Source organism: Tachyglossus aculeatus, chromosome X3, assembly GCF_015852505.1.
Source record: "Tachyglossus aculeatus isolate mTacAcu1 chromosome X3, mTacAcu1.pri, whole genome shotgun sequence".
Lineage (NCBI taxonomy): Eukaryota > Metazoa > Chordata > Mammalia > Monotremata > Tachyglossidae > Tachyglossus > Tachyglossus aculeatus.
The window spans coordinates 1,637,400-1,652,667 of NC_052099.1; the positions used below are offsets into that span (position 1 = coordinate 1,637,400).

Below are 15,268 nucleotides of genomic sequence, written 5' to 3' on the forward strand. Positions count from 1 at the left end.
TTGCTGGCCTCCCAACCTCCTGCCTCTCCCCTCTCTAGTCCACACTTCATTCTGCTGCCCGGATCATCTTTCTACAGAAAAGTTCAGGGCATGTCATGCCCCTACTCTAAAATCTCCAGTGGAGACCTATCCACCTCTATATCAGACAAAAACTCCTCAGCACTGGCTTTAAAGCACTCCATCACCTTGTCCTCTCCTACCTCACCTCGCTTCTACAACCCAGCATGCATAATTCACTCTTCTGGTGCTAACCTTCTCCCTGTGCCTCGATCTCACCTGTCTTGACTCTGGCCTGGAATTCCCTCCCTCCTCAAATCCTACGGACAACTACTCTCCTTGCCCCCTTCAAAACCTTACTGAAGGCACATTTCTTCCAAGAGGCCTTTCCAGACTAAGTCCCACTTTTCCTCATCTCCCACTCCCTTCTGTGTCTTCCTGACTTGTTCCCTGTGCTCTCCCTCCACTTCCCAGCCCCCCTGCACTTTTGTATATATCTGTAATTTTATTTATTTGTACTGATGTCAGTTTATTTGTATCAATGTCTGTCTCCTCCCTCTAGACTGTGAGCTCCTTGTGGGCAGGGATTATCACTGCTTATTGTTGTATTGTACTTTCCCAAGCACTTAGTACAGTGTTCTGCATGCAGTAAGCACTTAATAAATATGACTGAATGAGTGAATGAAAGATTTTGTTCTCTGAACCTAAAAGATTTATACAACTTAGCTGCTTGTGCAGCTTTTGTACATTACTTTTCTGGTATTTCCATGCTATAAGAAATCCATTGGCCATTTCCAAAGTGCTATCTTATCAACAGACCTCTGCATGGCCTTTGAATCCTCAGCAATAAAGCAAATAATTGATCGAAATGCAGCTCAAGGTGCAGAAAGTTAGTTTTCCTAACCTATTAGAGCTGAATTGATTCTGGCTTGCAGATAATTGGGCTGTTATGTTTGTTTTTAATATCTCCTCCTCTGTGCCAGAAGGGAAGAGTAATGCATTGTGCATTGTTTTCTATTATTTCTGTTGACACCGCCTATTGCTCTTAGAGGAAAAAAAAGAAAAGAACAGGGTTCAATTTGGGAACTGAATCCAAAATCAAGAAGACTGACTTATAAATCTCCTTAGGATTGTGATCCATTCCTCTGAAAAGAAGTGTTTCTCTAGGTTATCAATTATCCTCTTATGCTCTCGGGATGCTCATGAATTTACCCAACTGGCTAAACATATTGGTGGCATTTGTCAAGTGCCATGTGCCAAGCACTGTACTAAGTGCTGGGGAGGACACAAGCTAATCAGATTGGACACAGTCTAAGGGGGAGGGAGAACAGGCAATTAACCCCTATTTTACAGATGAGGAAGCTGAGGCGCATAAAGTTTAAGTGACTTGCCCATGATCACACAGGCAGTAAGTGGCAGCCCCAGAATTGGAACTCAGGTCCTTCGATTCCCAGGCCTTTGCTCTTTGCACTAGGCCACACTGCTTCCCGTTGTCCAAGAAATGGGCATGACTAAGCTAGCCTTATTAATTTTGTTGAAATTCATTCATTCATTCATTCAATCATATTTACTGAGCGCTTACCGTGTGCAGAGCCCTGTACTAAGCGCTTGGAAAGTAAAGTTCGGCAATAGGTAGAGACAATCCCTAACCAACAATGAAATGAAACATGGGGACCACATCACAAGTTTGCACACCTTCCTCTTTCTGCTTGGTGGTTAAAAAGGTGGAGGAAATGGGTCGTGTGGGGGCTAAAGTTCCCAACCCTTCTGGAACATTCATATTACTCAACTCAGAATGCTGTGTGGCCCAAACCAGGCTTTTCTGAAAATGGTATTTGTTAGTCACTTATTATGTGCAAGGCACTGTACTAAGCACTCGGGTAGATACAAGTTAATTAGGTTGGAAGTAGTCCCTGTCCCTCATGGGCCTCACAGTCTTAATCCCCATTTTACAGATAAGAGGGCTGAGGCACAGAGAAGGAAAGTGACTTGTCCAAAGCCATGCAGCAGACAAGTGGTAGAGTCGGGATTGGAACCCAGGTCCTTCCGACTTCCCCTGTGCTGTATCCACTAGGACACACTGTTTCTCCTTTTCCTCCTCTAGCTCCCCCTCCTCCTCCTCCTACTGCAGTAGAACCACCCTTTCTCAGAAAACCCCATTATCTGAGTCAGGCTAGGTCAAGGGGAGGGCGGGGGGTACACACACACACAAACACACACACACACACACACACACACACACACACACACACACACAGATGCACTCATTTCCAAAGAACGAAGTATTAAAAATCAGAAGGGGCTTGGTTTGAAATACTTATAAGTAGTGAAAGGATGGAAAAGAGAAAAGTAGAATATGTGGGATTCACTCATACTTAGCAAGAGGGAAGCTGTACGCTCTACTGCGTGTTAGCTGGGAGTCACTGGGCAGTGATCCAGTGGAATGGTCCAGTCAAAAAAAACCACACATGAAGACAGAGATGGGTTACGCTGTTCTCACCGTTCTGCTACCTGGATCTGAATCTGGGCTATTAGAGACTGTGAGATCATAAACTCATGCCAGGCAGGGGAAGTAAGTATTTTCGGGTCAAATGTTCTGTCCATGAGATTTGTGGACCGACTCAAAGACGTTTTAAAAAGGAATGCTTTGAATACTATCCCCTCTCTGCACAAATTAGAATTCCGCAAGGCAGAAAGAGTGGCTAATCGTTCGCTGTTAGCTCTTGGACGCTTCTCTGGTTCACTTCCACTCATATCAAAGGGAAGTCGCAAAGATGAAATGGCTGTAAATGACAACCAAAAACGGCAGCCATACCCACTAGTGGTGGAGGTTGGGGGAAGTTGGCATGGACCTGTGTCCAGAATCCTGGGCTCCTCACTGTGACCTTGGTTCTCATAGATGGAGTGGGTAACAATGGGAAGCAATGAAGTCCTGGTCCCCTCTGGGTCTCCAAACCAGAACTTGGACTGCCAACCCTAAAGTGGGCATCGGTGTCCACTGCATGGACAAAACTTGCATTCAATCAAACACTCAATCAATAGCATTGATGGAGCACTTCCTGTGTGCCCACTACTCTGCTAAATACTTGGAAACATACAACAGAGTTGGTCAACTCAAAGCTTGCCCACAGGGACCTTGCAGTCTACGGGGGAGACGAAAGCAAGGCCGCAGCCTCCCTGTGTGCTCCAGCTGTTTCCGGATTGAGAGCAATTCATCCCCTGCACAGCCTCACTCAGCCCTCCTTCCCCTATTGTCCCATCTTTGTGGGCTGGACTCCTCCATAATAATAATAATAATAATAATGGCATTTGTTAAGCGCTTACTATGTGCCAAGCACTGTTCTAAGCGCTGGATAACAGTATGACAGACATATTGCATTCCCTGCCCACAAAGAGCTCACATCATGGTTGTTGGGAATCATTGTTAAGGAAATGTATTATATTTTAGTACAGTACAGTGCTGTGAGCAGAGTAAGCACTCAATAAACACAATTAATCGATTGACTGATTTTCCATCAAGTCTCCAGGAAGTGGAAATAAATGGGGATTAAGACTGTGGGCCCCACCTGGGACAACCTGGTTACCTTGTATACCCACCAGCGCTTAGAACAGTGCTTGGCACGTAGTAAGCGCTTAACAAATACCATCATTATTATTATTTGAAAAGGCCATTCGCATTGGTCGGGAATCGAACCCGGGTCTCCCACGTGGGAGGCGAGAATTCTACCACTGAACCACCAATGCTCTTCTGTGCCTCAGTTTCCTCATCTGTAAAGGAGGTATTAAATACCTGTTCTCCCTCCCTCTTGGTCAGGGACTACGTCCAATCTGATTTTATTGCATCTACCCCAGTGCTTAGTACAGTGCTTGGCCCATAGCTACTGAACTTGCTCCAGCTCAGCTCAAGCATTTTAGGTGAGCAGTAGCAGTTAGTGGCCCGATCATGAGAGTCAAGACAACGCCAATTCCTGGCATTTGTATATGTTTCTAAGCTTGCCAGGGATGTTAGAGATAGAGCCAGGACTTCTCTGGCTCAAACAGAGTTGGTCAGCCTGCATATAAACCAAACAACCCTGACTCAGAGAGGGTCCTTTTGGACACCAGATTATCTGAGGAATTTCTAGGGGCTGGGGGTTAGGAAATCCCTACACAGCTCAGGTAGGCGTTGGGGAAGAAAATATTTTTGCGAAGGAGAAACTGTGCCTTTTTTGACTAACTTGAAAGGATAAGTTCTGTAGTATAGTGTGAAAATGCTAAAAATACCACTATTATGATCCAAATAGCCACACTGATAATAACAATAATGATGATTTATATACAACATTTCCACAATACACAGCCCTATACTGTTTAAAAGACTCATACATTAAATGAAATCTGTAACACTGGAATTCACTACTGTGCTATGAATCACTTCATTATATACTTAGAATATGTAAAGGTCTGCCGGACATAGCAGTTGTTGAGATTTCTGAAAAGTGCTGGCTCGATTTGGCAAACTTTAGGTATTTAGCAGCCAGTAAGGAGTTCCTCTCCTACAGCTGGTCTCTCATTTATTGTTCATTGTCGAAGAGGAGGAGGAAGCAGGCTGTGGCGAGGGTGCAGGAACGGGTTCTAAAGTGGATTAGACTGTGAGCCCACTGTTGGGTAGGGACCGTCTCTATATGTTGCCAACTTGTACTTCCCAAGCGCTTAGTACAGTGCTCTGCACGCAGTAAGCGCTCAATAAATACAATTGATTGATTGATTGATTGATTAGGGAAGCAAGGCAAATGGGGAGATTGAGAAGCGGCGTGGCCTAGTGGAAAGAGTGTGGGTTAGAGAGTCAGGGTACCTGGCTTCTAATCTCAGCTCAGTCAGTTGCCTGGTGTGTGACCTTGAAAAAGTTGACTTTTTTTTGATACTTGTTAAGTGACAATAATAATAATAATAATAATAATAATAATAATAGCATTTATTAAGCTCTTACTATGTGCAAAGCACTGTTCTAAGCGCTGGGGAGGTTACAAGGTGATCAGGTTGTTCCACGGGGGGCTCACAGTCTTCACCCTCATTTTACAGATGAGGTAACTGAGGCCCAGAGAAGTTAAGTGACTTGCCCAAAGTCACACAGCTGACAAGTGGTGGAGCCGGGATTTGAACCCATGACCAAACTTGAACTCCAAAGCCCGGGCTCTTTCCACCGAGCCACGCTGCTTCTCTATGGGCACTATAATAGTAATAATAATTTTGGTATTTGTTAAGCGCTTACTGTGTGCAAAGCACTGTTCTAAGCGCTGGGGTAGATACAAGGTAATCAGGTTGTCCCACGAGGGGCTCACAGTCTTCATCCCAATTTTCCAGATGAGGGAACTGAGGCCCAGAGAAGTGAAGTGACTTGCCCAAAGTCACACAGCTGACAAGTGGCGGAGCCGGGATTTGAACCCACGACCTCTGACTCCAAAGCCCGGGCTCTTTCCACTGAGCCACGCTGCTTCTGGATTGGACACAGTTCCTGCCCATAGGGGACTCACAGTCTTAATTCCCATTTTCCAGATGAGGTAACCGGGGCCCAGAGAAGTTGAGTGACTTGCCCAAGGTCATAGAGCAGACAAGCGCTTAACAAATACCATTAAAAAAAAGTGGCCCAGACAGGGTTAAAACCCAAGTCCTTCTGTCTCCCAGACCCGCTAGGCTACGGTGTTTCACTTAGCTTCTCTGTGCCTCAGTTTACTCACTTGTAAGGAATGGGCGTTGAGAACCTGTTCTCCCACCTATTTAGACTATGAGGCTCATGTGGAACCAGGACTATGTCCAACCTGATTCACTTGGATCTATAGCAGTGCTTGGCATATAGTAAATGTTTAACAAATACCATTATGATTATTATTATTATTATAAATAAGCAGAGGAGGTATAATTAAGGGCTCACTGGGGCTGAGGGATAGGAGTAGTGAAAGGACTCTATAAATCAGCTTTGGGGCAGTCAAAAGAGGAAGACTATGCATTGTCTTAGTCATGCAAGAGTTGCTAATGGCAAGGGAAAGGATCAGGACTTAAAAGAAATCAGGCTGTAAGACTGGAAGGAATAAAAAAGAAGAGACAAATGGACTGATCAGCAACACTAGGGTGCTGGTGAGGGTGAGGAGAGCTAGGGTGAGGAAGCAGCATGGCTCAGTGGAAAGAGCACGGGCTTTGGAGTCAGAGGTCATGGGTTCAAATCCCGGCTCCGCCACTTGTCAGCTGTGTGACTTTGGACAAGTCACTTAACTTCTCTGGGCCTCAGTTACCTCATCTGGAAAATGGGGATTAAGACTGTGAGCCCCACGTGGGACAACCTGATCGCCTTGTAACCTCCCCAGCGCTTAGAACAGTGTCTTGCACATAGTAAATGCTTAATAAATTCCATTATTATTATTATTAGGGATATTTCAGGCTTCAGGGCTTTGGAAGACTCAGGGAATAGTTCTGCGATGCTGGTGCCCGAAGAAATGCAAAATGAAAGCTAGAATGTTGCTGTCTGCTGATAGTCTGCTGTCCAGGATGATTTTTCCCAATTCCCTCTCTAAATCCCTGTATGTCGTGTCCAGGTCCAATTCTATACCCTATTCTTCAAATCTCTCCTTTGGGCCACCTTCTAGGTTCATCCCTACTTCCCCTCCTGCTCGCCATACTCCATCAGCCAAGCCTTAAGAGAAGCAGCATGGCTCAGTGGAAAGAGCCCGGGCTTTGGAGTCAGAGGTCATGGGTTCAAATCCCAGCTCCGCCAATTGTCAGCTGTGTGACTTTGGGCAAGTCACTCTACTTCTCTGTGCCTCAGTTACCTCATCTGTAAAATAGGGATTAAGACAGTGAGCCCCCCGTGGGACAACCTGATCACCTTGTAACCTCTCCAGCACTTAGAACAGTGCTTTGCACATAGTAAGCGTTTAACAAATAGCATCATTATTATGAACAGACATCATGTCACCAATTTGCTAGCCTCTACAGAAGTAGCCAAGCCATTTACATGATGAGCAAGTTACCTCCTTTTCTTCTTCCACAGAAAGTAAACTGTGGGAAATCCAGTTCACACACTGGGAGTGAATAAGATAAGATGGATGCTCCCTGGGAGAAGAAATTAATGTCAATGAACAGTTCCTGGATGTCACGTCCTAAGTGGGAAAAGGAATAACAGCTTTGTTAAAAGAGTGAGGGATTGGGAGATCTCATTTTCTCATTTTCACAATACATTTCAAAGACTTTTCTGTTGGGAGAGCCAGTGTGGCTGCTTTGCGGGGGAGAGAGGAGCATCCGCAGACCCCTGGGCATGAGGCTTTGCCATAGTAAGCGCTCAATAAATATGATTGATGATCCCAAATAATCTGGCAAGCCTCCAAGAGGGACCAAATCCAGGGAGAGGAATCCCATTAGATAGTAAGCTCCTCCAGTGGACTGAGGGAGCGATCTTACCTACCCAATGGTACTTAGATTGTACTCTCCCAAACACTTAGGAGAGTGCTCTGCACCCAGTAAGCTCTCAATGAACACTGCTGATTGATTGATAGGAGTTCAGAGCCTGAACACAGAAATCTTAAACTAACCTCAAGATGTATGCACCATTTCCAATAGTTCAAATTTCCAACTACTTTCCCCCAAGAAAGTAGTTTATTGTTGTATTGTTTATTGTTGCATTGTATATTCCCAAGTGCTTAGCACAGTGCTCTGCACACAGTAAGCACTTAATAAATATGATTGAATGAATGAATGATTGAATAGTTCTTTGAGCCCCAATTTGCGTTTTGCTCTCTCCCTAGCTCTCACATTGACTAACTAATCATCATCATCATCATCATCATCATTGAGAAGCAGCGTGGCTCAGTGGAAAGAGCACGGGCTTGGGAGTAAGAGATCGTGGGTCCTAATCCTGACTCTGCCACTTGTCAGCTGTGTGACTTTGGGCAAGTCACTTCATTCATTCATTCATTCATTCATTCAATCGTATTTATTGAGCACTTACTGTGTGCAGATCAGTGTACTAAGCGCTTGGGAAGTACAAGTTGGCAACATATAGAGATGGTCCCTACCCAACAGCAGGCTCATTCATTCATTCATTCATTCAATCGTATTTATTGAGTGCTTACTGTGTGCAGAGCACTGTACTAAGCGCTTGGGAAGTACAAGTTGGCAACATATAGAGACGGTCCCTACCCAACAGTGGGCTCACAGTCTAGAAGGGGGAGACAGACAATAAAACAAAACATATTAACAAAATAAAATAAATAGAATAAATATGTACAAGTAAAATAAGTAGAGTAATAAATACGTACAAACATATATACATATATACATATATACAGGTGCTGTGGGGAGGGGAAGGAGGTACAGTGGGGGGGATGGGGAGGAGGAGGAGGAGGAGAGGAAGGAGGGGGCTCAGTCTGGGAAGGCCTTCTGGAGGAGGTGAGCTCTCAGTAGGGCTTTGAAGGGAGAAAGAGAGCTAGCTTGGCGGATGTGTGGAGGGAGGGCATTCCAGGCCAGGGGGAGGATGTGGGTTGGGGATCGACAGTGGGACAGGCGAGAACAAGGCACAGTGAGGAGATTAGCGGCAGAGGAGAGGAGGGTGTGGGCTGGGCTGGAGAAGGAGAGAAGGGAGGTGAGGTAGGAGGGGACGAGGTGATGGAGAGCCTTGAAGCCGAGGGTGAGGAGTTTCTGCCTGATGTGTAGGTTGATTGGTAGTCACTGGAGATTTTTGAGGAGGGGAGAAACATGCCCAGAGTGTGTCTGCACAAAGACGATCCGGGCAGCAGCGTGAAGTATGGATTGAAGTGGGGAGAGACAGGAGGATGGGAGATCGGAAAGGAGGCTGATGCAGTAATCCAGTTGGGATAGGATGAGAGATTGAACAAGCAGGGTAGCGGTTTGGATGGAGAGGAAAGGGCGGATCTTGGCGATGTTGCGGAGGTGAGACCGGCAGGTTTTGGTGATGGATTGGATGTGAGGGGTGAATGAGAGAGCGGAGTCGAGGATGTCACTTCACTTCTCTGGGCCTCAGTTACCTCATCTGTAAAATGGGGATCAAGACTCTGAGCCCCATGTGGGACAACCTGATTACCTCGCATCCCTCCCCCCCAGCGCTTAGAACAGTGCTTGGCACATAGTAAGCGCTTAACAAATGCCATTATTATTATTTATCATTATTGAGCACTTACTGTGTGCAGAGCACCATACTAAGCACTTGGGAGCATATAATACAACAGAGTTAATAGATACATTCCCTGCCCTCAACGAGCTGACAGTCTAGAGAGACTGGAACTGTGCAGGAGAAACAAGGGTGATTGTCCTGTAACTTGTAGGGCTAATTCTTAAAACACTTAACGCAGACATTAATACCCTTCTGGTAGCTTAAAGCTTAAAGGCTTAAAGCTCTGGGACTTGGGGTAATCAAAGAAACTAAGGCAACCCAGTGTTGTAGACAAGGAACATGTCTACCAATCCTATTTTACTGTATTCTCCCAAGTGCTGAGAACAGCATTCTACACACAGTAAGGACACAATAAATACCATTGATTAATTGTAAATATCCGAATTCCCAGAGCTAGGAGTCACCTAGTCACTTACTGCACACAGTAAACACTCAATAAATACTACTGACTGACTGGCTAACTGACCAATGGAAAGTTAAAAATGTCAGGTTCAAGACAAACTCAATGAGGGGAGAACATATGGCATTCACGATGGATTCATTCATTCATTCAATCGTATTTATTGAGTGCTTACTGTGTGCAGAGCACTGTATTAAGTGCTTGGGAAGTACAAGTTGGCAACATATAGAGACGGTCCCTACCCAACAGCGGGCGCACAGTCTAGAAGGGGGTGATGGTTGAAAATATAGATGAGTTTGAATTCAAGGATGAGGTGTTAAAGGGAAAAGTAACGCAGGGAGCTGTCATCCCTCAGAGCTTTGTGACTTTGGGCAAGTCACTTCACTTCTCTGTGCCTCAGTTCCCTCATCTGTAAAAGCGGGATTAAGAATGTGAGCCCCACGTGGGACAACCTGATCACCTTGTATCCCCCCAGTGCTTAGAACAGTGCTTTGCACATAGTAAGCGCTTCACAAATACCATCATTATTATTATTATTGTCCACTTGCAACTGCCAGGGACTGATGCGTTGGTCAGATGCTGTATGGCATTATTTTTGCTTTTGTGCTGATTCCCATTTCCTAAAATTCCTCTTGAACTCTAGGAGTCGAGGAAATGATGGAAAATAGTGGCAAAGTGGATGAAAGAATCCTTTAGAGGAGTTGTCAAAGGTAAGGAAGGTTTGTCTTGCTTCAGCTGTTCTCTGCCAAGTGCTTAGCACAGTGCCTTGCACTCAGTAAACCCTCACTGAATGTTGTCTGCTCTCCCTCAATCAATCAGTGCTATTTATTAAGCACTTACTATGCGAAGAACACTGTACTGTGTTCTTAGGTGAATACAACAGAGTTGGCAAACACATTTCCTGTCCTCAATGAGTGTACAGTTTAGTCTCTCTCCCTCTTAGTCTCTGAATCTCATGGGGGACAGGGACTATGTCTGAACTGATTGTGTCGCATTTATCCCAGTGTTTAGTACAGTGGTTGGAGCATAGTAAGTACAGAAGCAGCATGGCTCAGTGGAAAGAGCATGGGCTTTGGAGTCAGAGGTCATGGGTTCAAATCCCGGCTCCGCCAATTGTCAGCTGTGTGACTTTGGGCAAGTCGCTTCACTTCTCTGGGCCTCAGTTACCTCATCTGTAAAATGGGGATTAAGACTGTGAGCCCCGCGAAGGACAACCTGATCACCTTGTAACCTCCCCAGCACTTAGAACAGTTCTTTGCACATAGTAACTGCTTAATAAATGCCAACATTATTCTTATTATTACTTAACAAATATAAAAATTATTATTATCATTATTATTACCACTTACTACTATTACTACTACTAGTGATTGGAATTAATGGGCACTGTATGCATTTATCTTTTGGCCTTAGTTGCCTTCCCGATGCCCTAAAATCCTAGAAACACTAGCTAGTGTTGTGCAATATATGAGTTTTAAGAATATTTACCAGAATGGAATGCTTATTCTATCTTCCCTGGAATTCCTGGTGATGTCCAGTTATGAAAGCTTAGTGGCAAAGTGAAAAGTTATTCCATCTCAGTCCTGGAACTAAGGATTCTTCAGAAATCAGTTCAGCTGTATTTATGTATGTATATATGTGTATATATGTATTTAGCTACTCAAATATATATTGCAGGAAGATTGGGGATTAGGAGAGCTATGAGCAGAGTTCCTTGAAGTACTGTCCATTGAAAAAGTCACCAGTGTCAATGCATCCTGCAGCCTGGGTAGAGGTTTGCAACTAATCACAGATCTTTTGTTTCAGAAACTGAAGTATATTCTTCAAATTACAAGGGATGCTTTGAACATATATTGAATGCTGCTTTAAGACACTAAGCCCCCCTTTCCTCTTCTCCCACTCCCTTCGGCGTCACCCTGACTTGCTCCCTTAGTTCATCCCCTCCTCCCAGCCCTTGCAGCACTTTTGTACATATCTGTAATTTATTTATTTATATTAATGCCTGTCTCCCCACCTCTAGACTGCAAGCTCATTGTGGGCAGGGAACGTGTCTGTTTAGTGTTGCATTGTACTCTCCCAAGTGCTTAGTACAGTACTCTGCACACAGGAAGCGCTCAATAAATATCATTGAATGAATGAATGAATGACAGTGTAGGTATTAGTATTACTTATATGTGGAAACATACAGCTGCCTAGGATGTTGTCAAATGAAATACTGGGAAGAAAGGGGAGAAAGCATTTCAACCACTGCATCCTTTCAGTCATAAACGGGAGAGTGGGATGGAAGAATAACAGTATTCCAATAGGTCACATCTTCTCCAAGAGGCCTTCCCTGATTACACCCTCTTTTCCCTCGCTTGCTCTCCCTTCTGGGTTGTCTATGCACGTCGATGTGACCTTTGGACATTTGATGTTCACCCCACCCCCAGCCTCACAGCACTTATTTACATATCTTTAAATTATATATTATAAATGACTTAATTATTTATATTCATGTCTGCCTCCCCCTCTAGACTGTAAGCTCATTTTGGGTAGGGAATGCATCTGCTAATTTTTTTGTATTGTACTTGGTTCAGTGCTCTGCACCTAGTAAGCATTCAATAATCACCTTTGATTGATTGATCCAAAAGCCAAAGATATTGGAGACGGAGTTTCTGGGAAGAAGCATAGGAATCAGGATTTTTTGAGGCTCAAGATAGGAGAACCCAGAGATCAGGGTGAATCGTTTGTATGTACCCAAACTAGCTTAAATAGATTAGTTCAGTTCTGGGTGTTTGCCCCAAATTTTGTAAACTAGACAACATACTAGATATAAGCACTGGCTTCTTCTTTTTAAAGCATCTCTACAGTGGACTAGTCGGGATTGGTCCTTCTCACTAAAACCTGGAATGTTTCCTAGGCTCCCTGATGGCTCTGAACCCTGCAGTCTCTTGCTGACTCCTCTCTGGGTGGTTCGGAGCCCTTGGAGCCAATTCCTTCAAATCCAGGAAGTTGGGGAGTGGGGCTGGGAGGTCCCCCCCCACACACTCCATCCCTGTAAGAACCCTGGGAGAAAAGGTTAACGGTCTGAGCACTTTCCAGACAGCGTAGCCCATAGACCACCAGGCAGTAGCAAACCCAGGGATGATGGCTAGTGCTCACAGGACAGGAATGAAAATGGGGTCTCCAATCGAGAATGGGATAAGCCTCAGTCATTCAATCAATCAATGGTATTAATTCAGTGCTTCCTTTGTGCAGAATGAGGATGAGCCTCAGTCATCCTCATCAATGGTATTTATTGAGCACTTACTATGTGCAGAATGACAACAAGCCTCAATCAATCATTAGCGTTTATTGGGCACTTAACTGTGTAAAGAGCCCTGTACTAAGCTTCAGTTTGGAGATTCAGGTCTGAGAATCAGCACGGAGGAGTTGATTACAGTGATTATGTTATAGGCAGGTGCAGGGCCAATCACACAGCTCACATGGTCTCCACCCTGCAAGTTGTGTGGCTTCTGGGGGAAGGAGGGCAAAGACTGAATAGTGAGAGGGGCAGTGATGCAGGACATTGTGAAGTGCACACAAGGGTCCTTCATGTTTCAGCAGCAACTAGTTGGGACAACTAAAAGTGTTTATTTGCTTCCAGAATGTCTGACATCACATGTTCTGGTAAGACAGAAGTCTCGGTTCTGGTCTCTGGAATGCCTCTATGTCTGTCACGCTGCACAGATCATGTCTGTTTTGCCGCACTGTGATCTGAAGTCAAATTACAGTTGTGCAATATTAACAGTGTTTTCGATTGACCATCGAGAATGACTGGCTAGGAGATTTGGATAGCAGCAAGAAGTGAGGTGCCCTGAGAGTTTCTGCAGTCAGCTAGCTCTCTCCTATTTCTTCTTAAAGACAGTAATTATGGTGGCATCTTTGAAGCCTTTGGCGTTTCCTTAACGTTCCACATGTGGAGATTAGTCATGCTCCTAAGTGGAAACTCCTTTTTTTGTTTAAAGAATTTGGCAGCAATGATGGCACATCAGAAGCAGTGCTCTTTTTCATGGTTTTGACTATCATATCGATTTTCTTATGAATAGAGGCCATGTATGCATTCAAAAGAGTTGCCATCTCTGTAAATTCTTGTTGAAAAGGCTGAAGCCGATGAAGTCGAGTCTTCTATTGATAATAGTAATAATAATTACTATATCTGTTAAGCACTTACTATGTGCCGGACATACTAAGTGCTGGGGTGGATAAAAGCAAATCGGGTTGGACGCAGCCCCTGTCCCACATGGGGCTCACAGTCTCAATCCTCATTTTACAGATGAGGCAACTGAGGTCCAGAGAAGTGAAGTGATTTGCCCATGGTCGCACAGCAGACAAGTGGCAGAGACAGGATTAGAACCCATAACCTTCTGATTTCCAGGCCTGTGCTCTAAGCACTACGCCGTGCTGCTTTTCAAATTGCAGCTCTGGTATTGGTCCACTGGAAAGAGCATCACCCCGGGAATTGGGAGATCTGGGCTCTAGTCCTGGCACGTTGTGGGCAGGGATCATGTCTACCCATGCTGTGATAGTGTTATATCGTACTCTCCCAAGCACGTAGTACAGTGTTCTGCACAAAGTAATCGCTCAATAAATACAATTAATGGATTGATTGATTGAGGTGCCAAATGGGGGTAGGCCAACCGGGCTGAAGGTTTCACCCACTTTGGTCTTCTAACACCATCCTGCTCTCAGTTATCCTGCCACCAACCCACTCCCCATTTGGACCTGGAATCCCTCCTCCTTTCTATCTGATAGTCCCCCTCCTTCAAAAGCCTCCTAAAATCACATCTCTTCCCAGGTTAAGCCTTTATTTCCCCTACCTGCCCTTCCTTCTGTGTCACCTAGGTACTTGGCTGCATAGCCTTTAAACCCTTTGATACTTACCCCAGCCCCACAGCAATTATGTAAATAGTCTTATACTCTACCATTTCACCTATTTGTAGTTTATTTTAATGTCCATCTCCCCATGTACACTGTAAGTTGCTTGTGGGCAGGGATTGTGTCTACTAACTCTATTGTACTGTACTTTCCCGAGCACTTAGTATAGACTCTTTTCACAGTCAGTGCTCAATAAATACCACTGATTGGTTTAAACTCCCCTCCCCCTTCCCCGCCTCCCTAGGTGTACCCAGGGGTGAAAGAGGGCCAGTGATACTGAGCAAACCATAATCACTATGATTAGTTTCATCTCTCAGGTTCTCAGTCTGATGCTTATCCATCATTCTTCACGGGAGACTCCATCAATTCTTCAATCTCAAAAGTGTTTCATTAAAACCCGTTCCAGAAACTCTGCTTCTCAACCATAGTACCCGTTCGCTCTGTTTGCACTGATTACTTTCCTTGTTTTTTATGTAGTTTTTGGGTTTTCAACATCTTATTTTATTTTGTTTTGGTGCTAAATTTTCCCCCTTATTATTAGATTATGAGATCCTTAGGGGCAGGGACCATGTCTAAATCTCACCCTGTATTTTTTTTCTCCAGTGCTTAAGCACAGTGCCTTCCCACATCACATGCTAATAAATACCAATAAACCCATTTTACTGGTGTTGACTGATCCAGTCTTAATAGCTGCCTTGAAGATAATGTCTAGGAGAAACTCCCACTCACTGTTTGCATTGGTGGGGTTGAAGGTGGGATTTTTTCTTCTGAAAGAACTGCTCAGATGGCAGAGTTTGTAACCATGAGTTCACACC

At 44.5% G+C, this 15,268-nt stretch overlaps 1 protein-coding gene and 1 non-coding gene across 2 annotated transcripts in view; both read right to left on the bottom strand.

The window, feature by feature from the left end:
* LY86 (lymphocyte antigen 86) overlaps positions 1–15,268 on the bottom strand; it is a 67,481-nt gene that overhangs the window by 18,885 nt on the left and 33,328 nt on the right. Inside the window, exon 3 of the mRNA XM_038770493.1 lies at positions 7,002–7,130. Coding sequence (XP_038626421.1) covers positions 7,002–7,130 — 129 coding nt within the window. The remainder of the gene's footprint in view (positions 1–7,001; positions 7,131–15,268) is intronic.
* Positions 3,671–3,741, bottom strand: TRNAG-CCC. The gene has a single exon. It is a non-coding gene; the product is annotated as a tRNA-Gly (tRNA).